Here is a 23536-nt window from a genome sequence, read left to right as displayed (position 1 = left end):
TGGTCTCAAACCCTTGACTTCACAGTAGTCAGCCTCTATTTTACACACCTGGTGGGAGAGGTGATGAAGGTGATTAACAATCTGCCAGAAGCCACAAAGCTTTGGGTCCCTAAAGTAGAACATCTGAGTCTTCTAGTTGTGTGGAGGTCAATTAATCATGAATTGCATGTTTTATTTATTCATGTTCTTCATAAGAAGTTGTAGTAAAATGTTATGTATGGTAATCACTTAAACCAGCACAAAAACAGCAGATGAATGTGATGTTTTAGATTTTCTCCTCACATTGTAGAGCTGTATGTTATGTAGAGTTGTACTGGCAGCTAATAATGTGTTGTACTACTTGTTTGAGTCGATAAAAAGGTAAACTTTGTTCTGTGATGGCTCATCAGTTTACAGAATTACTGTAAAGATAATTAATATGGTATGACATATATAATGTAGGACAGTAAACTGATAAAACAGTGACGGACATCTGCAGATTACAGTTACTGAACCAAAAGTGCAGCATTCGAACAAACTCTCAGTCTTTGTTGTAGAGTTCAGACTGTTTCGGCATCTTGCACACACTGTACTTGTCCATGAGGCTGCTGATTGCACACAGCAGAAACTCAAGAGCTACTTCCTGTCTTGTCACTTCAAAATAACAAATGCATGTTAAAATACTAACTGCAGCAGAGAAAGAATAAGTGTCACTTAACAAAGATATAGTCTGCGTGTTGCACATACTCATTTTCTTAACCATTATTGATCCAGGTTCACTGAGAGGAAACCTTGTTTTTTTTAGCAGGAACACCCTGATCACATTCACACAGCTACACACATTCACACCTATACAACACCAGTACAAGCACAGTCTGATCGGCCAGCCACTGAGCAGCTGCACTGGGGTAGTTGGGTTTAAGGGTTGCTCAAGGGTTCCTCAGGGAGGGGCAAACAACACTTCTTTTCAATTCTTTTCCTCCACTCAGAAGACAGAACTGACGACTTTCTAGTCACAAGCTCGCTTCTCTAACCTTTAAGCTGCCACTCCCTAATTGTGCGATATAATAAGAAAACTGGGCTAAATAAGCTTAATGAATTTTACTCCACTTAGTCTATTTACAGCGCTCATTCTGCTCGGTTTACATAAGAGCACATATTAGATTACACAAACATTAGATTAGTCAAATAAAATTTGCCTTTCTATGAAACAATTTGGGTAAAGAATTTATATTTTCCATGAAAGCAAAAATCTCTTCTGTGACATTATGAGCAATTCTTAATGCTGTAGTGCAATGTATGGAAGATATTATACAGAAATGAACTGCATCTGCCATAGTAAGTCACAGCTGAGTCACCTACCTCTATATTTCATGGGGAAATATTATATTTTGTACTCCACAGCATTTATTTAGCAGTTGGCCTATAGTCACCAGCTACTTTGCAGATGAAGATTTTAAAATCCTAACAGCACATAAAATACAATGTTTTGTGATACAGTTAATTAAACTACTCAGCTGTATATATAAAATGGGTAAACTAGGCTCTAGCTAGCCACAATATTAAAATACTGCTTACATGTAATGCATCAGTAATATAATCCAATATAATAATATAATGTAAGTCTCACAGAGCCCATTTATATTTTTTAAAGCTCTGCTTCAGACGAGTTGTAAAACATATATAATGTGCTCTACTTTGAATTATAAATTGTATCTGATATGTTTTTCTCTCACGATAAATGTTAATTTATCTTGTTAAAATCCTTGTAATTACATCTGTTCCTTCTTCCGTATTAAATATACAAATATTGTTAATTTTAGAAGTAGTCCTGCTATTTTTGTGCACTGGAAGCTTCAAGTTTCCACATCAAACTTGTCGCAAATTTAATATTAGACCAGGAATTGGCTCCAAATTATAGTTATGATGTCACATATCATGCACACATGCCCACCCCATAAAATCTGATTTTCAGTGATCACAGAGGAACTTTCTATTTTCAGCAGATGAATGTGAAAACAAACTCAGCTCATACATAATTTGGCACAAAGAAGACCAAACATCCGACTGTGAAGAAACAAGGAGATTTCGACATATTTTTGAGTGAAGTTAATTAAGTGAAGTTTACTTTTTTTTAAATAGTATTTTAGATTGTGTTTTTTTCTTTCTTCTTTTATATTACTTATTAAAACTTTCATGATACATTCTGGACTTCACCATTGTCAATAAGAGCCAAGAGGTAGGTTTTTGTGTTTTATTCAGAGCCTTTTATTTTGAAACAAAGAGGCAGAGTGGGAAGTTACACTGTGCATTTCCTCCGTCTTGACACAACTGGACCGCGGCACATTTTTTTGACAAGCGGAAATGAGGAGTCGCCACTTTTTTTCCGCGTTAAGTTAGAGCCTGAACGTTTTTTTTCTTCTTCTCTATTATTTTTATTTTTAATTTTTTTGCAGAGGAAACCGTCGTGTGCGCTCACAATGAGAGAGGACGCGACGGGCTTGTCCTTGTGCAGCTTCTCCTACCCTGTCCACTTTCTTTTGCCCCTCGACGACGTCATTTTGAGTTACTTTAGATGCTTCTCAACACATTTCCGTTATGCGAAGTCCAACCTGTTGGTTTGTCGTCGTGCTGCGGTGGGTGCCCATCCGAGATAACGGAGAACGTGAGTATGTTGTGAAGCCTGAAGCTCCTGTCAGCTTTTTTTTTTTTGAACCTTGTTGTTTCACAGTGCCTTTTTAGCAACACTCAACTCTTCTTTGCGCAACCACATGGGAGATAATCCCTAAATGTGGGCATAGCTTCCGTCCTAAAATGACATTTTTTCCGTGCTCTTGTTGAATTTAAAGGGCTCTGCCTCTCGCGGTGGTGCTGGCGCAGACTTTTGTTGCCATAGAGTGAAGTTTTCTTCTTTCTTTAAAAGAAAAAAAAAGTCCTGCACATCAACAAGTATACTCTGAACTGCTTTGGCCTCTCATCGGTGAGGATAGTTGGCATACAAAGATGTACACCACACGTGTCTTTTAGCAGTTTATAAAGTGTGTGTTTATTTTGGCGCAAATCTCCTTTGGTGGTCACCATGGTAATGACGCAATATAGCAACCAATGTACGTCGTATGTTTAGATGACCAAATACCTGTCATCCAGGTCATGGTTATCCAAGGAGGGTTGAATTAAGGGTGACTGGACTTCTTGGTTGTAGATACTTGAAATACCTCTCATCCAAAGGGGCTGACTGGCCGGTGGTCCCAGGTATTTAACCTGTGGGGGGGTCTTTATCAAGATCATTGATACCACTTGGTTGATTAGTGCTCTTGACTGTGGTTATGAGTCGTTGGAGTCACCTGATGCCAAGTGTAAAGGACAGTCGTTGGAGTTGTCACATGAGGCCAGATGTGAATGGTTGTTAAGTCTCCTGGGATGGGATGAAAGAACAGCATTGTAAGTGTGGGATAAATTGTGTAGTAAACCCCCCTCTCTACCCTCCCTCACCTCTGTTGAGAGATGGTTTCTCTGCTTTGACGTAAAAAAAAAAAAAAAGCCTCCTTTTCACTCCTCTTTTTAGCTATCTGTCCTCCCTATCTTAAAATATGTACAACTCTTTCAGGTTAACTGTTGAGTCTTTACTGGGAGGAGTTGGCCCTCCTGTGTTGAGCCATGTGTCTGTTTAATGGTTGTTTAGTCTCCGCTGATATACAAGCCTTTGCATTCCACACTGCATTAGACTGTATACACTAGATTGCTTTTCTTGTCTTTGGGTGTTTGGTCTTTCAGGTGGACCAGTTTATGTCATGGTGTGTTGCTGGGTTTGAAAAACAAACAGAGATGTAGTGCTTGTTAAAAATATCCTGAATTTTGAGCCAAACATAAAAATAAAAAGTTACTTCAACTGCCTCAATATAGCCTGCTAATATATTGATCATGTACTGTACTTAAGATGTGAGCGGTACTATTGTTTGCAGCACTTAAAGGGGAACTTTAGAAATGTTTTCAACTTGCGTCTTTTGCCCATCGTTTTGTGTCTAAGTGACAAATGGCGACAACAGTTTTTGAGATTCGTCCAGGATTGAGCGAGAGCGCTGCAGCTGTGAAACAGGCTCAGACATCTCCTTTAGTGAGAGTTGGTCAAGTACAATAACTAACAGATCAGATCAAGAAAGAGATTTTACTTCTCAGTAGACTCCTCTCCATAATGTCAGATACTTGTAATAACAATCTAAGCCTGGCAGTGACACATTATTTAATGTTACTTGATAACGATACTTGGCATGTTAGTTAGCTAATTTTAGCACAAGTCTACACTGCTCCAGTAGGTTAGCTTTAGCTTCGGTCCAAAGTTGCGGGGCGTGTTTCCAGAGTGTGAAATCAAAACATCCTGCACCCCTTATTTGGTAGATCCTGGCCTCAAACCGAAAAGTTAGCACTGACTGTAAGCAGCAACTGCCTTTTTTTTCCCCCATCGCCTTCCGCAAAGACCAGCCCTATTCTGCGTCAGATTGGCTAGTACCCGTTGCCTTTGTTGGTGAGGTTGGTCAGTTTTAAATAAGTAAAGTACAATTTATTTTTATAGCTCTTTTCATAGACATTAGTCACTAAACGCTTTACAAGAGCATAATACAACACACAAAAAAGAAGGGTTAGGGTTAGCAGATGAGGCGACCCACCAAGTCACTTAATTAAAAAGTACTGAACTAAAAATAACAATACACATTATAAACATAAGATCCCATCCTGATGCGTACAGGTTACCTGCCTAAACAGGTATGTCTTTAGCAGCTTTGGAAAAGAATCCACAGGATCAGCAGACCGTGAAGGTGCGGGCGGAGTACTCCATAGTTTAGATGCTGTGACCTCAGAAACTCAATCAGTACAGGTCTTAAGGCAGCTGTGCGGGGTGCTGTAGACAGTAAATGTATTTATATTTGACCTCAGAGAGGGAGCTGAAGAGTAATGGTGAAGTGGACCTAACAATGCCTCTTACTTGCAATGCTCTGCAAGTAAGAGGGAGAATTTTAAACTTGATGCTTTATGCAACAGGGAGTGAGTGAAGGGATTTAAGTTTAGGGGTAGTGTGAGGTAATGTTCAGGCATGAGGTGTGAGATGGTTAGGGTAAAAATATCAGGGTCAGAGGCAGAGTAGGGATGGGGCTTTGCAGAATGTGGGCGGGGGCCTGAAAAAACCCCAATGTGCAGCAACTCTGAGCTTCAAAACTGGCTTCAGTGCAAACCAATGGGTGACGTCACGCTTTGCTACGTCCATCTTACAGTCCACGGTCAGCTGTCATAAAGCTGGATGCACAACCGGAACAAGTGGGGAGCAGCCACTTTTCACAACCCTGTGTTGTGTAGCAGTAAATCAAAACAGTAATTTTGGGGTGTGTGTGTGTGTGTTTTGGAAAGGATTCACTTCTATTTATGTGTGTGTGTGTGTGTGTGTGTGTGTGTGTGTGTGTGTGTGTGTGTGTGTGTGTGTGTGTGTGTGTGTGTGTGTGTGTTTGTGCGTTCGCATGTATGTGTGTCTGTTGGTGGGTGGGTAGATAAATACAGGTTTGTGTGCAGGAGGATATTCCCTCAAAGAAAAAGGTTCTCTCTCTCACTGTGTTGTTTACTTAGAAACTGTGATGCAGCAGGTTTGAAGTTGTGGCTGTTTCCTAAATGTTCTAACCAAATTTACCAGATTAGTAGAGCTGTGTGTGTATAGGGGTGGGGGTAAAGATAAAATCCTAAAATCCTTCATATCACAATAACTAAACACAGTGTCTCCCAGAGGTCAGAAATATACTTGTGAGGGCGTTCTCCGTCTGCCAGCCTGCCTTCATCACAGCAATACAACAAGCCTCTGAATCGCACTCAGAGAAAGCCGCAGCATTGTCGATTCATGAGATGACCGTCCGTCCAATGTTCACTGACCAGCAGACTTACATGGCTAACCCTTGAATGAGCTCCGGTTTGGTACCAACAGTCACAGCCACCTCTTCAGTGACACAATTATCTGTTGTTGAAGCTGCTGTATACACAGAGTTGTACTGTTTGACTTCCACACCTGGCTGCTATTCTGTTTGAATTAACAAATACTGTACTTGGGTGGGCTATATACATATTTTTCGAGATAGTAATAATTAAAATATTTGACAAACTGTTAAACTACTTCATAGTTTAACATAAATGTATGTTTTATACTAAATCCAACTGATTAAATACCTGTAAAAATCAATGTCTGATATAATTAATAGCCTAAAACATCTATAGGTATTACAGGAAATTCTACCACAGTGTAAATGGCAGGACCTCTAACTGTCTCGTCATCATATTGTATTTTTGTCATATCGCCCACATTAGTACCAGATAGGTGTGACTCACATAAGAATTATGGTAACACATTTGTAGGGTTCATATTTTACTACCTGTAAAGGCTGAGGTTTGGCCCTCTTTGCTGATTCAGTCACTTAGATGTGACAGATGTCACACACTGAGTCACTGAAACACAAAAGATAGAAAACAAGTCTTTTGGGTGGGGAAGTCATACTTGATAAGCTTGTACATGTTTTCCACCGCATACAGGTTTAACTCTGTCAACCTTAGGCAAGAGGTCAACTATAAGTTAAAGGTTCAGCACTGTTGCAGATCACTAATTGGCTCGCACATTAACGAATGTGTCTGAATTTCAGAAAAAGGTTAACTTCCCTACAGACTTCCTGGATTTCTGGCAGTTGGATATTTTAGTGCTGTCTTCACTTCTCTTTTATTCAGTGTTTCAAGCACAAGTGGAGTTCTGATCTGCCTGTTTAGACATGAAGCTCATCATGAACACAATAAAACGTATATTATTATATATTAAAATATTATCACTGCACCCACACGGAAATAATTTAAATATCATAAATGATTTAACCATCATGGACTATAATAGTAATTCTGCCTTACATTTTTAGCACTGAAAAATCTTGGACTCTCCTTGAAGAGGGGGGGTGACACTAGTTCAGCATGATTATAATTAGATTATCTTTTGGTGGGGGGATGTTATACATCACAACACAATATTGTCCTGGAAACTGTCTGAAACATCTTTCCTTGAAAGAAAATTTGTCCTGGACAGTTTCTTGGAAAAGTCTTTTTTGCGATGTATTGGTGCAGCTCTTATCAGCTGTATTCTGTGAACATTTGACATACATGTGCTCACATGCAACTGAAAAAAAAGTAGTGGACTCTGCAGCCTTGAACATCAGCCATGGATCAGACAATGTCATGTCTGCATGTCTTTAACTAAGATGTTATCGGACGCCAGCTCTTCCGCTTCCCCCAGGGGTTCTAAGAAATACACTGATGACACCACGAGAGAGGTCTGACCCAGAGCGGCCCTGCAGGGAGAGGAGAGGAGAGGAGGGGATGGGAGGGAAAAGGAGAGAGCGGAAAAGAGAAGGAGGAAGAGAGGAGCTGTGGGAAATAATTTGGCAGGCAGACAGCAGCAGGAATCTGCTAAAGGAGACTGATGGATAAAGAACGAAAAGACACATCAGGGCAGAAATATAGAAGAGAAAGAGAGAGAGATGTTTTTCTGGTAACAATGGGGATCTTCTACAACATAACACATGTGTTTTTGAGCAGTTTGTGTGTGTATGTGTGATGTGACTCACACACCACTCGGCCACCCAAACAGCTAAGCCTGAAATCTCGGACTTAACTGTGGATTCTCACTACAAACACACACACAAGGCATACAAAGGGGTTATGTTTTTGCACGAGTGTGCATGCGTTCATGCAAGTGTTTGGGGGACACACATGTGTCTGTGTGTGTTTTTTTTCTTCTTTTTCTTCCCCCAAAGCAACAATAATTAGAGACTGTGTGTGTGTGTACTTGCGTGTCTTTACCCCAATGCGCCCCAGTTCTTGTTATTGGAAAAATTTTGATTACAGGCTCGATTTTTCTGCAGCAGTACGAGGATGTCGCTTAAAACATGTTTGTGCTTGTTGGCTGTGCAGTTGCAATACATCAATGGATTGTGTGTGTGTGTGTGTGTGTGTTTGTGTGTACACCGTGAGCATGCACGATGGGGTCAAGAGTTTTGTTATTTCCAAGATTTCTAGTCAAACTTTAGCAAAGAAACACACCATGAATGTTTGATTTTTATTCATGAGAAGTATTTCCTGGTTTAATGGGGTACACATCAATTTTTTTTTTGGGTGTGTGTCTGTGTGTGTGTGCGCATGTGTGTGTGTTTAGGAGAAATGGGAGTCCTGTCTAAGCTGAAGTGAAAGTGCACATTCTCACGCATATGACAGCGAAATACAATGAATGTCATATCAGTTTATTCCCAACATAAGCACAGCATTTACCGTCCCTGCATAGTAGAGCCCAAAAACAGGATTCTTGGATGATATTCCCGCCTCAGAAAATGATATTTTGTAAGTGCTAACACTGAAACTCAGTTGGCTCTCCGTGAGTCCCAATGTGGAAAAGTTTATAACTGCTGAATTAGCCTTCCAGGAAGTCAGATGGCTGGAGATGATTCACAGCCGATCACAGTGACTGAAGGAGTCAATTATCCTGTCCTCATCCTCCTCCTCCTCCTCCACACACACACACACACACACACACACACACACACACACACACACACACACACACACACACACACACACACACACACACACACACACACACACACACACACACACATATAATATATTGAATACATATCTATCTTGCATCTTAAATATTGTCATGCGTCCTCACAATTCACAAAGAAGCAGAAATGCATCACGAGTATGCATGACTCATTCATAAAGTGCTCGTGGATTTCAGAGGAGATGTCTGTCGTTCTCCCTGGCTGGAACATTTGAGTCTTGCTTGAATTGGCTGAATTGTATTGATTTGACTCGACTGAGTTGTGAATGATGGAACGTTGTTTCAGCTTTTCAGAAACTAAGCCTGTGTTTAAGGGTTCCAATAATAAGTTGAGGTCAGTTTTTAGTGGCTTTGTAGCTTGGAGACACACTTAAACTGTTTAGTTATTCAGTGTATGCGTATTTAATGTTCTGTAATATGTGCAGCCAGTGTTTATTTTTTCTAGGACTCAAAAGTGTAAGCGCAGGAAAAAGTTTCTGTGCGTGCATTCAGTTTTTTCTTTGATTTTAAGTGTCCATGGTACATTGAGCAATGCTCTTTGTGCAGCACAATCCCCTGTGTAGTTATAAATATGGCCAAATTCTGTCCTTTCAAACAATATTCAGATTAAGTTCTTTGTGATTACATAGTAGAGTTACTAATACTTTCAGTCTTCTTTTAGAATTATCATTTGCTTTATTAACTTTAGTTAAAAATTAAAATCTTATGACTCGGTTTCATTTGACCCCTTTGATTGTGTTAATAGTCAGAAAATGATTGGTCAAGTTGTCAGATATTCGGCTTTTGAATAAAATTAGACATTTGAATTCATTTTGGGCTCTTGAAAACTGTAATGAACGTTTTTCACTATTTTGTCACTATTTTATTGAATCGAGAAAGTAATCATCATAATAATTTAAACTAGATAATAAATCATTCATTGTATCCCTAATTATGTAGTGTGGTTGGATATATATGTTTTGAATATTGTGTACTGGTGGAGGGCAATAAGCCTGAATTATCATTCATTAGATCTCTATATAATCATGTTATGGCTAAATGTCAGTATTGTAATTAACAGTTCTCATGACTCAAAATAAGTTAAATTAAAAATTCTAATTTTTAAAAATATATTTTTAGCTTTTTTGATTTTGTTCCAGTAAAACATTGAGAAATCATTTCACCAAATGTGATATACATGAGTTCAGCTTTTAAACACGTAAGTCTGAATATCTTATCGTGTCGCAATATAAATTGTGTCTTATCAACCAGTTAATACATGTAATTAAAATATGGTCGCCGCAGCACTCAATAAATGGACAATACACAAGAGGACAAAATGCAGTTGAGGGACATTGAGGGATTTCCTGTTTTATTTATGACTTTCTGTAATTTGATTAAGTATATAGAAATTTGGTCAGACTGAATTTTTTCCCCAGCCTTGATTGAAATGGCATGTTTGCTCACGGAGCTTCTAATTACGTTATTGTGCATTGTATTTTATCAGCATTGAGTCCTGCACCGTCTGTGATGCCGAAGAGTCACTATTGACCTCATTCCCCAAGTCTCCCCCTCCTCACACATTACATACATCCAGCCAAAGCCAAAACTCAACTTCTCTTTTCTTTTTCGTCTGTCATTATGTCTCTGGGAGCCCTATATTTTAGTATTTCCTCGACGTGCCAGCGTCTGTCTTTGAGGAATAATGATAGACTGTACATACAAAGCTGTTTTGTATTAGTCATTGGTAGGATGCCGGACAGCTGGAAGAATGCTTGTTAGTGAGAATGTAGCCAGGTTATATGGTAGTTTTTCATATACAGAACTCTTAAACCTGGTTCCAGACCTCTGAATCATTGCTCAGATCTCCATTTTTTGTGTAGATATTGAAATAGTAAAAGTGAATGATTGAATACTAGTAATCAAGCGGAACGAAACAGCGGTTTAGTCTGATTATCAGGCTACAAAACTTGGATATTGTGTTGTATTTGTGAGCTGCTTCCTCTAAATGTAAACCCCACATTTTTATAGTGCTGATGGGGGGAAATCTGTTCCCAGCACCCTCGCTATATAGTTGCTTTCCACCGGATTTTGTCTCGTAGTTTAGATACATCAAGTCCCTGATTGTGCTTTGTGATTTCAGTTTTCCCAACCTGCCTCTCTCTCCATTCCCAGACCACAGGAAATGGCCAGAAAGCAGCGAAGCTTTATTTCTGTGTGTCTTAAGAATAGCAGCATTGTGTTGTGTCGGAGCCTGCATTGTTGTGGGAATGCAGCACTGAGCAGAGAGAATACCCAGACCAAAACAAAAACGCTATGTACCTACACAGTCTTTTGCCAACACTCATAACAACAAACTGCATATGCAGTGCGGAAAGATAAGTCTTCACTTGTTCACAGCGTTTACTACCTCCTGTTTTCATATATTAATATTTCTTTCTTTTTGAAAAGAAAACACAAAAAAAACGGTTGTACACTGTATACATTTCCTAAAGCCAGTCTGGATAAGAGAGGCTGCTGCACTAAAATGCCAAATATGGCATATCAGTGTTTGTTTTTTTACACATAATATCTTATTGTATAATAACACAAAATATGTTTTGCTGATGCTACACATAAAACAATATTTCAGATTTCAAAACAGGTTTGAATGTCAGGCATAAATAAACATTTTCCATTTCTTTTTGATACCTGTGCATTCAGAAAGGAATATTTATGTTGGTGATGGTGCATGTCTGGAACAGACACCAGGCGAGCTTTGCTGTGGCGTAGCTGCAGGCAACCCCTCTCTGGTTTTACCCTGAATCAGCTGATGCTCAGGCTATGGGAAGTAAGGCCAAGGTTATCTCATGTTTCAGCGCTACTTCCTCCTTTACAATATGTTCGTCAATTATGTAAGCTGTGTGCACGTCTCGCTTTCTGCTCTGTTCATTATCAAAGCTCTTTCACATCTCGCTTCACACAAACAGGAACACGGAGACCCGGTCGATCCCGTCCTTGTGACTACAGATCTTTTTCATGTAGGCCTCATCCTTTATGTCACAGATCAGACGCCCAATGAATTTTTTAAAATGCAGTGTGTAGCTGCTGTCAGGTTATGTCAGTTTTCTTTGATACACAGCCACTTGTTGTACTCAAGGATAAAACATAAAGTGAAAGGGATGGAAAAGGGTCACATGGCGTGAGTTCATTTTAACTGGCTAATGTGAAGCCGGCTGTTGTGCCTGTCATAACAATACTGAATGAAACGGTGGGAAATCCTGGCCTTTTTCTCCTGATTACAGACTTTCATAATAGTAGCCTGTGTGTTTTCACTGATGCATATTATTCTTCTTCTTCTTTAACAAATTCATTTTTGCTCTCATGTAAGGCCAGGATGGATAAACGCTTAATAACTCCAATAACTGTAGTAATGGTGAATATTAACATATCCAAGTTTTGAAGATTTGTACATTCAAAGCAATTTTTATGGTTTACATTAGCCCAAATACCAGGGCTGCAACTGTTGATATTAATCTATCAATTATTTTCTCATATAGTCACTTAGTCTATAAAATGTCTAATTGGTGAAAAATGTTACGCATGTTAAGTGTCAAAATAGTTTTTTGCTGGCGTTAAGCACTGTTTTACTTTAGAAAAAGCAAGTCGGCGCAACTTTTGGTGTTGTGCACTGCTCAGATTTTACACTTTTACACCACTTCGCTCATCAGTCTCAAGTCTGTCCTCATTTGTAACAACCAAGGAGGTGAGCGTTATCCATAACGTAACGAAAGCAATAGACGAAAGGCTCATTCTTTAGGTTTCAGAGTTCCCTGAACTACAACACTATCTTATAACCATGCTATGATTTCAACAGAATGACTGCAGCATAGAGAATGGGCAGATAGTGAACACTGGTTAAATTAAAGTTTCGGAAATTCCTGCTACATGTGCACATTTGTAACTTAAACCTTTGCTTAACTTGCCTTTGCACCCACTTTTCTGTGAGCACTCCTCATAAATGCTGATCATGTGTTAGAGCTCCTAACTTTACTTTACTGTGGAATAATAACATGAATATTTCAAAAAAAATTCCTTGAATCTGTTTTACTGTGCGAGGCAGTCTTTGAGAAAATGTTCCCATAAAGTGAACATGATCGCCACTGTGGGAGACGTCCCTGAACCGGAGAGGAATCGGTTGGTCGGTTCTGATCATATTACAGTAAATGTAATGAACACATGTAACAACACTACTGTAGTTTTTAAAAAGAGGCTCTTGTTCCTAAAACTTGTAGCTTTCAACATGAATTAACTTTAGTCACACACGTTTTAAGAAGTAGTTCTTGTACTTGAGTCAGTTACTAAAGTATTCTTTCCACCACTGACGTAAGCGTGCGTTTTGGTATGCTGTGTGTGTGTGTGTGTGTGTGTGTGTGTGTGTGTGTGTGTGTGTGTGTGTGTGTGTGTGTGTGTGTGTGTGTGTGTGTGTGTCTGTGTGTGTCTGTGTGTGTGTGTGTCTGTGTGTGTGTGTGTGTGTGTGTGTGTGTCTGTGTGTGTGTGTGTGTGTCTGTGTGTGTAGTGCCTTTGCATGTGTGCACTGGTCGCTGCTTGCCAGGGCAGGGCAGGGCTTCCTGTTGCTGTGATTGTTGCCCAGGCAGAGCAGAGCACAGATCCTTTGGTCTCTGCTCCTCTCTGGCTCTGCCACCTGGACCTTCACTCCAAAACCTGGCGCCGTCTCCTCTCCTCCCTCCTTTCTCGTGTGGCGTTTTTCTCACTTCCTGCCTCCCTTCTCATTATCCCCTCATCTCTCTGTCCCTGTGACTTTTGCTTCTGTCTCCTCCCTTTCCTTTCTTGTACTATTTCCTCACTCCTCGCTGCCTCCCCCACTCTTCCCACTCTCTTCTAATAACCCCCTAATGCCCACACACACACACACCCACACACACTCTCTCTCTCCCGGCTTTGTAAATTTATCCTCAGCTCTGTGATTCATTCAGTGATTCAGAGAATGAAAATTCAAAGGTAAAAAAATCTGTTTTTCATCCCAAACCCTGTGATGCACATGTTACTGCTTTTTTTTCTTCTTTTTTTTGGTGGAATTTATTTATTTTTTCCACTTCAGTTTTTCCAGTAAAAACGGGAGTGTTTGATGTCTGAGAGCCTTGATGCCACACAGACTAATTGAGTCGTAAGCAATAGATTGGATCCGGCTGATCTTCGTAATAAGTTCAGGGCAATATAAAGGTCAGAAGGATGTGGCTTGCTGTAAATTACATTTTATATAATGAGTATGACAATTAGGAGCACATCCTATTTTTGAAGTAATAAACAACCAAATAGCGTAGTTGGGGTGGACTGGTAAACACATTCTCAGACACGTGTGTGAGCGTGTGAGTGAAAAGATAAAAACCTAACAGGGTCTAGCAAATGACAACAACCACTAACCGTGTCAAATAGGGTTGCAACTGATTACTTTGCAGATTATTTACTCAATTTATTGATTCACTGTTAATAAAATTTCAAAAAAAGTGAAAAATATTCATCACAGTTTCCTAATACCCCATGGTAACATCTTCAAACTAAACAATCTTATTACAATTAAGAAAAGGTGCAAAAACTCACACCAAAGATTGCCTTTTCTTTGTTTTCTTTGCTTTGCACTCAGGCCGACTTGTTTTTACTACCAGCATCTAGTGGCAAACAGAAGTGCTGCAGCTTGAGCTGCTTTAACACTTGCTTCAGCACACCATCATGGCAGTTACCCCCCTGCTATGAATACTTGACCTGAAAGCTCAGAGACCTCTTTGTGTGTGTGTGTGTGTGTGTGTGTGTGTGTGTGTGTGTGTGTGTGTGTGTGTGTGTGTGTGTGTGTGTGTGTGTGTGTGTGTGTGTGTCCACTGCATCAAACAAGAGCTGTTCCCAACTGGGGGGAAACAGTGGTGTGTGTGAGAACTGATACCAAGCACTTGAGATATAAATAGGACCTCCCTGCAACAGGGCTTCCACCAGCGGCACTGATAATTCTCTACGTGTTGTATAAGCCTCAGTCTTTGTGTGGTTTTGTAGATTTTGAATTCTTGGTTTTGCACAAAAGAAAAAAGAACAGTCTCCTTTTTTTTTTTTTTTTTAAATCTTACTGTTGTTGTGGTGGTGTTTGTATCGGCGTTATGAAGCTTTAGCTCCACTTTGTGTTTATTTTAAAGGAAGCTGTGTGTTTGCTCCATTCCTTAAAGGCCAAACACTGAACACTATACTATTTACTGGCCACTACCTGCATGCTGCGAGATCTTTCCAATAGTAAGAACGTTGAGTGGTTGAGACATAAAGTACCACAGCATCACACGTCCACCCCCCGACCCCGAGATGTTGTGAGGTTGATTCGAGGTTGTGTTGTTAAAAATCAACCCAGCGAGCTGACATGAGTCATGAGGTTACTCGTGCTGACAAGCTCAATTCACGTGTGTCTTTCATGCATCCTGTTTCCTCCGTGCTTGATTAAAATGAGCTTTGAGCTGTCCCCAGTACAAAAGGAGTTTATTTCCACTTCTGGTGTCAGGAGGAGAGACAAATTGATGAGGAAGGGTAAGAGCTGTGCCATGCATTTAGTTCTTTTTTATCCTGACTTGGTTTAATCCATATAAAATTGATTACTATTCAGATCAATGGCCTAAATTAGTAAGTAACTGAGTTGCAAAAGAGTTAACCATCACAAGCTGCTAGAGCCCAAGATAATGCCTTCAAGTTGTTTTTGTTTGACAATTAATCGATCGACAAATGTAATCTATTTTCATTATTGTTTTTAAGTAGGTTGTTAAATGCTCTTGTTCCATCTTCTTAAATGTGAGTAATTTCTGGTTTCTTTAGTCGTCTATGATAGTGTAAGTATTAGTAATTGTTCCGTATTCACATTTGGTCAGAGGCTCAGATAAGGACGTTTTACTTTATACTGCTAAATGTCGGTTAGTCATAGGCGACAATGTTTTTTCTAGCACCTGTCTGACATGTGCGTATGTGCAACGAGAGGCGAAAGACTTCTTTGTGTCACTGTCTGTTTGCTATTTTAAACTAAAGTGGTTGTGCTGCAGCATCAGATCAGTAGTTTCACAGTCGTAGTTGAGACATATGACCAGCAGCATAGTTCCTAAGAAGTTGAACCATATATTTTTGTCTCGCCACAAACCTGCAACTGATGTTGACATGAGCCACTCTGCCACAGTTGCTCAGCACAAAAAAATATACTTACTGGCAGCAGTTTCTCAGGCCACTTGCAGGAAAAGCTGCGCCAGATTTCAGTGCAGTACAAGAGAAAGATGATGAAAGCAGCTTGTGTGTGTGTGTGTGTGTGTGTGTGTGTGTGTGTGTGTGTGTGTGTGTGTGTGTGTGTGTGTGTGTGTGTGTGTGTGTGTGTGTGTGTGTGTGTGTGTGTGTGTGTGTGTGTGTGTGTGTGTGTGTGTGTGTGTGTGTGTGTGTGTGTGTGTGTGTGCGTGCGTGGGTGTCATGTAAAGAATGTAGGCTTTGAGAAAGAGGAGGAGGAGGGGTGGTGAGTAAAGGTGAGGAGGAAAGAAAGGGACTAAAGCAGGACCTTTGACTCTATTGTGCTGGAATGTTTGATTTGGGTTGTCGGCCTGTTTATTCTGTCATCTCCTGCTTCAAACTGTCTATGAAAACGATAACACGAAAACAAAGTACCGTGGTTAAGGTCAGAGGTCCTGCATAAGAGGAAAGGTGACACAAAACTGTATTAATCTTTTTTTTGTTTTCCCTCACAACTTGAACGTGATCCTCAGTCGAGGTATAAAAGTAAAGGAAACATGAATCCAAACACATCTGGAGATCTTCACCACAGAAGACAGAGGATGAAAAGAAAGAGAAAACCATGGGAACAGAGACGGCCAAGCCCCCAGAGGGATACAGAGAGAGGAAGTGTGTGTCTCTGTATATGTGTGTGTGTGTGTGTGTGTGTGTGTGTGTGTGTGTGTATGTATGTGTATGTTCTGTAGTCAGTCAGTCAATGCTGAGTCATTGCTGGGCTGGCCAGGCAGATAGAAACAGGCTTTGGGGGGGCCAGCTGGAGGGGCAGACGGGGGCATGCACTGAGCATGCTCTGAAAAGTACAGGAAGGGAATGAGTTGTTGTGACAGGACACATCCAGGAACTTTAGTGACGCAATATTTCATGATGCCAAGTTTTCACTCTCTCATTGACGTATGCGTCCCCTGGTATGTCTGATGGGTGCGTTGCACGGCGCGATCTTAAGAATTCACCACTTTTTTTCCTTCTCAGTGCGTCGTCATTTAGGACATGCAGAGGGAGAGAGATGTTAGCCAAGAGATAACGATACGTGTCGCTCCATGGTTTGCCCGACCGCAACGACCCCCTCCTCCTTCTACCCCCCGTACCCCTTCTTGTGGTTTTCTGTCATCTGTTGGACCACACTCTGTGACGCCCCCTGCCCACACACCCACATGTACCCGTATGCACACGTACACTCATACATCCTGTATCTAGAGTAGACCCTTCTGTGCTGCACTGGAGTAAGATGGTATGTACTGTAGGCACATGCTGAAGCTAACAAGACTGCTTGTTGTACGAGCTGATGTCTTACTGTGAGTGTTTTCAACTGTAGTTCAGCAGCTCATTTATAGCTGCAGCGGTAGAGAAACTGTAGTTGTTATAGAACGCATTTTGGTGTCTTTAAAAAAAAACCTTGTCATGTTTCTGTGACGTCTTTCCTTTCCTGCTAGGAAGTATTTTATGTTGAGATATTCTACCTATGTTCTCTACGTTTGCTCAAACAGCCAACCAATATCATCCTGTGCAACCGATGTTCTGCAATACCCTACCAAGGTTTACTTTGAGAAAGTACTGGTTGATTATACACAGTGTCCATAAAGTCTCTTTACAATTTAACAAATGTATTATAAAAGCAAATGAATAGACAAATCTGTGGAAGTGTTATCATTTAATACACCTCTATATGGGCACCATTAGTTGCACGAAGCACATCAAGACGGTACTTGATTTCTTGCCATGTTCGCTGTAGCATAGCCTCATCAATGGTGGCAATGGCAGCAGTGATCTTTTGCTTCAGGTCGTTGATGTCCTGTATCTTTGTTTGATACACGATACACAAATGCAATGTGATTAAAAACTTTGACACATAGAACAAATCTGATTAACATCTCTCATCAATTGCTTTTGTAATGAATTTTTAAATTGTAAAGAGACTTTGTGGACACCCTGTACAACAGTGTATCATCTGATGGCTGTCTGCAACCCAGAAGCTCCACTCTTGCATCAGCTAAGGTGTGGTTATCTGAAAAAGTGTCCTTCTTCTGACCAATCTTCTAAAACTATGGGTTGAGTGCATTCGCTGGTAAGCGGAGTGTACACACTAAGAAACAGCAACAGTGCATTTGAAAAGCTGAGGGACAGTCTTGGGCTCTCATTGAATAGTGAGGAATCGAACCTGCTTCCTCTTCTCTATAGAGGTATGTGGTTAACTCTTGAACCATAGCCTCATTTCTCTCTAATGACAAAAGTAGATATCAGTTAACCATGGTATGTAAAAGCATGTCCTGTAGAAGGGCAGGACTTTTTGTATGCAGCTAACTTCTCTCTGCACAGAGCTATGGTGGCAAATTACTGCTCTGACACTGCAGATTATAAGATAAGTTTGTATTGAAGTGGGTAAGCATGAGAAATATGATGTAATATTGTAGGGCGCTTTCATAATCATGCTAATGCTACGTTTACACGGCAAGCCGTAGTGCTCAATTCATATTTATTGCTGAGATCCGATTTTTTTGTTTCATTTTACTGTTCACATTATTTTTTAAATGATGTGCAGTGGAAGTCAGTGAGTCTTTATGAGGTCTTCACACCTCACTGTCCCTTCACTGGCTACCTTCCATGTTTGTATTCACTGACTGAATCAAAGTTGCCATGTTGATCTAGGGTGATACAGAAGTCACATGAATCCCGATGAGACTCTTCAGGCTGAGGTCGCGTTGCAAAAAATCAAACCTGTATCTGACCTTATATGAAAGTGGTCCAAATCAGATTCCACGCATTGGCTGTATATAAATATGGACAACGCATCTCCACTTTTTACCACTATGCAGGTGAAGCCAAAATATCTCCTTTCTGGGAGCTGCCATCTTGCTTGTGTGACCTCATTTGGAGCGAGGGTCTGCACAGTCGAGAGTCGGGCTGTCAATCACGGCATCACATTTACCTTTTACATTGTCGTACAACTAATTAAGAAGCAAACTTATCCGAAAAATGAGCACAGTGTGATAAGAACTACCATAAATGACAGAAACGATCTTTGGGAAAAATTTGATGTGAACTTTGATATTTCAGTTGGGCTCATGTTCAATCTGCTAACATGGAGGGGGTGGGATTTATGGTCTATACTGTAGCCAGCCACCAAGGCGCAATCCAGATGTTTTGGCTTCACTTTTGGGGAGCTGTCATAATGTCCATATTTATATACAGTCAATGTGATTTGTGCTGTTCACACTGATATGAACAACACAGATCTGAGTCACATTTGAGCAAAAAAAAAGAAAGAATAAGGCCACTTTTGTCTTCAGTCTAAACATAGCCTCATATTACTACAGTCCTTTATGACAAGCATGTCTTTCAGTTTTTTACACAGAATCAACACCTACAAAGTCAAACTACTAAATTTACAGCAAGTCTGTGTGCAGCAACAAGAGCCAGGAAGTGAAACAAATCCAAGACCAGAGAATAACAAGTAGCAGAGACAAAATAGGTCAAATTGTCAAAGTCTCTCCAGCACTGCCTCAATGAATGCAAGGAAAGTTTCCAAATAAACCCTAGTAGAGGTCTTGAACGCCTAGAGGTTTAAGATGCCTACATCTCTGGTTCAGGTCTGGCCAGCCAGGATTTTTTTTGTTTTTTTGTATGTCGTTTCTTTTCGTCCTTCTTTCTCCCCTCATTTTGTGTCACATCTCAAAAAGCTAGGTGTGAAAATGGCCTTTGCGCATATTATGTGATGTGCCAAGTTTAAAAGTCTTCTCCAGCTGAGGCATAGTGGCTGAGAAAACAGTGTCCAGCACTCATGGCCCTGACATATGATATAGTGATAAGGGCTTCATCTTTTTTTCTTTTATAAAAAAGAAAGAAAAAAAAGCAGAAGGAAGACTGAAACAAGTCACATGTAAACACACAAACACACAGATGGCCAAGCAGTCAGTGTGGTTGATTGAGAAATTTTCAAACCATACTTCCTCATTCAGGGTTCATTCAGTGTCTGTCCGAATGACTTATTGCTGTTTGCATTCATTTCAAATACTGGACTCTCTGTCATCTGTATCAAGGCAATTTGGAGCAGATTTAGTCATCTTTATTGCCCCCACACCGCCTCTTTCTCTTCCATTTCTCTCTTTACTTTATTTATCTCCTCTTTAGAATAAGATTTCCTAAAGTTTTCTTAAATATATACTTTTAAGTGTTTTTGGTCATGATTTGATTAACTGAATGGTAAACCATTGTCCTTTAATTGAAGTGTGGCTGTCCTTATCTATTAAGATACTCTATGACTGGTTGATTGCCAGAGATTCTTTGCAGGCCCATGTAATCCAATTTGCGCTGTTTAAGATTGAGTACAGATAAAATCAGACTTTTGGCTGTCCTTTCTCAATGTTTGAACTGTTGCAAACTTTCAAGTAGTTCAAAGAAATGCTGTGACTGTGTTGCCAGCTCCATCTTTAGTGTTCCAGTTCTTGCACAACACACTCCACATTATCCTAATTTGCTTCTAATTACATTTCCATATCTCTCCTTTGTTTGTCCCTCAATCATCTTTTTTTTCTCCTTTTCCTTTTGTTAACCCTGCATCCTTCCCCTCTCCTCTCCCAATGGACCCCCGTTTACTCCCACCTCCTCTCCAAACATTCATTCCTCTATCCTTTTTCTCTCACTCTGTCTTCTCTTTTCGACTGTCATTGTCTCACAGCAGTGATTCTCAGCCGGTCTGGTTACTGCAATGAATGGTAACACTATCCATCCAGCCAACACCACCACAACAGCAGGAGGAGGCCCAGGTGTGGCAGCGGCCCCGAGAGGCTGGAGGGAGTTCTGCGAGCTACACGCCATTGCCACAGCCCGGCAGCTTGCCGGACACTACCGGAGCTTTGCCAGAGAGCGCCCTCAACATGAAGTACTTCCACCAGAGACCTTTTCCAAGCAGTTCTCCGATCTCTTCCAGCAACACTTCTGCTGTGAGGTCAACAAAGATGGCACTCCACTCCGCCAGAGCACATGCTCTACTGCTACCGGAAGTGCTTCCTCCAGCACTCCAGTGGCACCTCCCCTCCAATCACAGGCTGTGATTAGTCGATTGCGGATCACGTCTTTGTCTGGGGTGCAGGATTATCGGGAGGCGGGCCGACCAATTGGGGGAGCTGCTCTGTTCACCGTGGTGTCACCGAAAGTGGAGCCGGTGGTGGTGAGCCGGGAACAAGAGCAGCCGCTGCGATGTTCTGCAGGAAATTCCTTATCAGCAAACCCGGTGGTGCTTAGGGGCTCGACTCGTAGTATCGGCAGCGGGTCACTTCTGATTCGTAGCCGTAGCAACGAGGAAATCTCTGGCACTGACCGTCGCCAGGTATCTGAACGGTACTCATCTGACTCCTCAACTTCCAACCCTGCACACCCTGACATCACACACTTCTCCTTCAGTCAAATACAGCAGAGCGTAAGACGGCTTCTCAAGAAACGGCCCGTCCCCAGCCCCCCCTCACCCCAGGACCTGTCTCCTAGCAACCCCATTAACATTAATCCCCCAAATAATGCCGACAGAGTGGGCGGAGTGTCCTCCGCAACAGAGCAAGTGTCATCCATCTCATCATCTTCCCACTCCTCTTCCTGTCTGAACTCTGAAGCCACGCCCCTAGCCTCCTCACACCTATCTAACTTCCTGGATCGTTTCCGTTGGTTACGCAGTGGAAGCATGAGGCAGAGGAGGTCAGAAGTGAGTGGCTGCTGTAAAGAGGGCCAACTGAGGTACTTGCTGGTGGATGACACTATCTCAGACTCTCAGCCCCGCTGGCAACGCTGCCGCCTGCTGGTCAGGAGGATCAGGGACGCTCAAGGTGGAGGAGGAGGTGGAGGAGTAGGAGGAGGAAGAGGAGGAGGGGAGAGATACCAGTTGGAGCTGTATGATCCTCCAAAGGTAGGTACACATGCTCATACATATATACACACATATTGTATACACATGAGGCAGTTATTGCAAATGTGTGCACACAGCAGGTGTTACTGTGATATAACTTCCACAATCCAACATACTGACTGACTTTCTGTTGTTTTTTATTAGATATTTATTTCAGTTATTGATTACTTAGGACAGAGGAAGTTGGCTAAGAGTGCACACCAACTTCAGTGGGCACTGTATGTAAGAAACTGATATAGCAACTAGCATGCAACACGTTATTATTATATTATACAGAAGAGTGATTGCTAACTTGACATCACAAATTCAAGGAATTTATAGACATATGCCTATTTGCTTTTTTTTCTTCCAAAAGTGAGACAAGAAGAATGACATCCATCTCATTTCTATTCCAGTCTCACATCCATGCTGGAATTACTTTACTTAGAAATAGCTCCAACATCCAACTCATCCTAAAACCACAATTTGTCATTTTGACACACAGAACAATGGAGTCTTTTCACGGACAACACATTTTGACAGCAGAAGCACAGGTGTAAATAATTACATTAACAATGGCTCCATTCCATTAAGTGTCCCAGTAAGCCAGTCAGTAAGTGATCATGAATGGTACCAGAACTTTGTAAGTGGCTCACCTAAAAGGAATGCAGCCATCATTAATGTTATTAAATCCACCTGCACTTTTCCTGCAAGTCAACTTGTTTGCTATTTAAACGGTTTATATAGTGTAAATTAGCGCGCTGAAGAGCTCTTTTTTTTTTTTTTTTTGAGATTTTTAAGATGTTTTTCAGGGGATTTTGCTTTTATCTTATAGTGACAGTGGGGCTGTAGAAATTAAGAGGGTTATGATAGAATCGAGTTCTGAGCATTGCAGTTATATGGAAGCATCTTAACCACTAGGCCACTTTTTATTGGGAAACTTTGGAAAGAGTCAGGCGAGCCATTTTTCCCCCCTGCTTCCAATCTTTATGCTACTCTATACTTAACGTGTCCTGACTCCAGCTTCTGACTTAATGCACAGAGATGAGACTGATATTGATTCTTATTTTACTCTTGGAAAGGAAGTGCTAAACACATTTCTCAAGATGTTGAACATATTACATAAGCTGTGTCCGGAGGTGCAGCCAGACTTGCATAAATCATTCAGTGTACACAGTTAAAGCTGTTACCATTAGAGTCAAGTAATCATGTTTTCATTTATAGATTCAGGAGTTAGTGCTGATTTATTTGTAAATCTATACTGGAACACAACATTTTATTATATTTATCTTATCATTGACATTTATTTGAGCTAATATAAGCAGTCATTGCACTTGTAGCATAATGACTGTTTTCTCTATTACTTCTGTTCTTGGAATGATGCCTGGTTTCACAGGAGTGTGTTTCATAAGATTGTTAGTCTGCAATTCTACTAATTTTTGTTGAGCTTCTCAGAATTTTGCAGAGTACCGAAACTTTTACCAGCTGGCAGGTTCCTCGGCTTGTGTTTCATGTCAGTGCAAGACAGATCATTTTGTAGAGCTGTTTGCTTTCATCAATAAGCTGAGAACCCACAAAAGCCTTTTAAAGGTTAATGTCAGTTTGCCATACATGTACATAGTCTAAATAAACACACATACACAAACAAAACACAAACACACAAAGGCACAAAGTCATTTCCTGTTTCCAGCTGTTTTAGTCACAGGGGTTTTCCCCCCTCCTCTTTCAAATCATCTCTTTTCTCTCTCTGTATTTGTTTTGTGTTCATAAATTTTGCTGTATTAAAGAAG

At 40.8% G+C, this 23536-nt stretch overlaps 1 protein-coding gene across 2 annotated transcripts in view; it reads left to right on the top strand.

Annotated features, from left to right (window-relative positions):
• Nucleotides 1-2531: 2531 nt before the first annotated feature.
• The window catches only part of sh2b3 (SH2B adaptor protein 3), a 57131-nt gene continuing 36126 nt past the window's right edge, over nt 2532-23536 (top strand). The window contains exons 1-2 of one of the 2 annotated variants that reach the window (XM_062417566.1): nt 2532-2644; nt 20553-21767. In XM_062417566.1, coding sequence (XP_062273550.1) covers nt 20580-21767 — 1188 coding nt within the window. In that variant the 5' untranslated portion in view covers nt 2532-2644; nt 20553-20579. Of the gene's footprint in view, nt 2645-20549; nt 21768-23536 lie in introns of both variants that reach the window. The other variant, XM_062417567.1, reaches the window with a different exon arrangement.

Source organism: Scomber scombrus, chromosome 4, assembly GCF_963691925.1.
Source record: "Scomber scombrus chromosome 4, fScoSco1.1, whole genome shotgun sequence".
In the NCBI taxonomy this organism is placed as follows: Eukaryota; Metazoa; Chordata; class Actinopteri; order Scombriformes; family Scombridae; genus Scomber; species Scomber scombrus.
The sequence above is the reverse complement of the archived record's forward strand: the minus strand, read 5'-3'. Positions and strand labels throughout refer to the sequence as shown.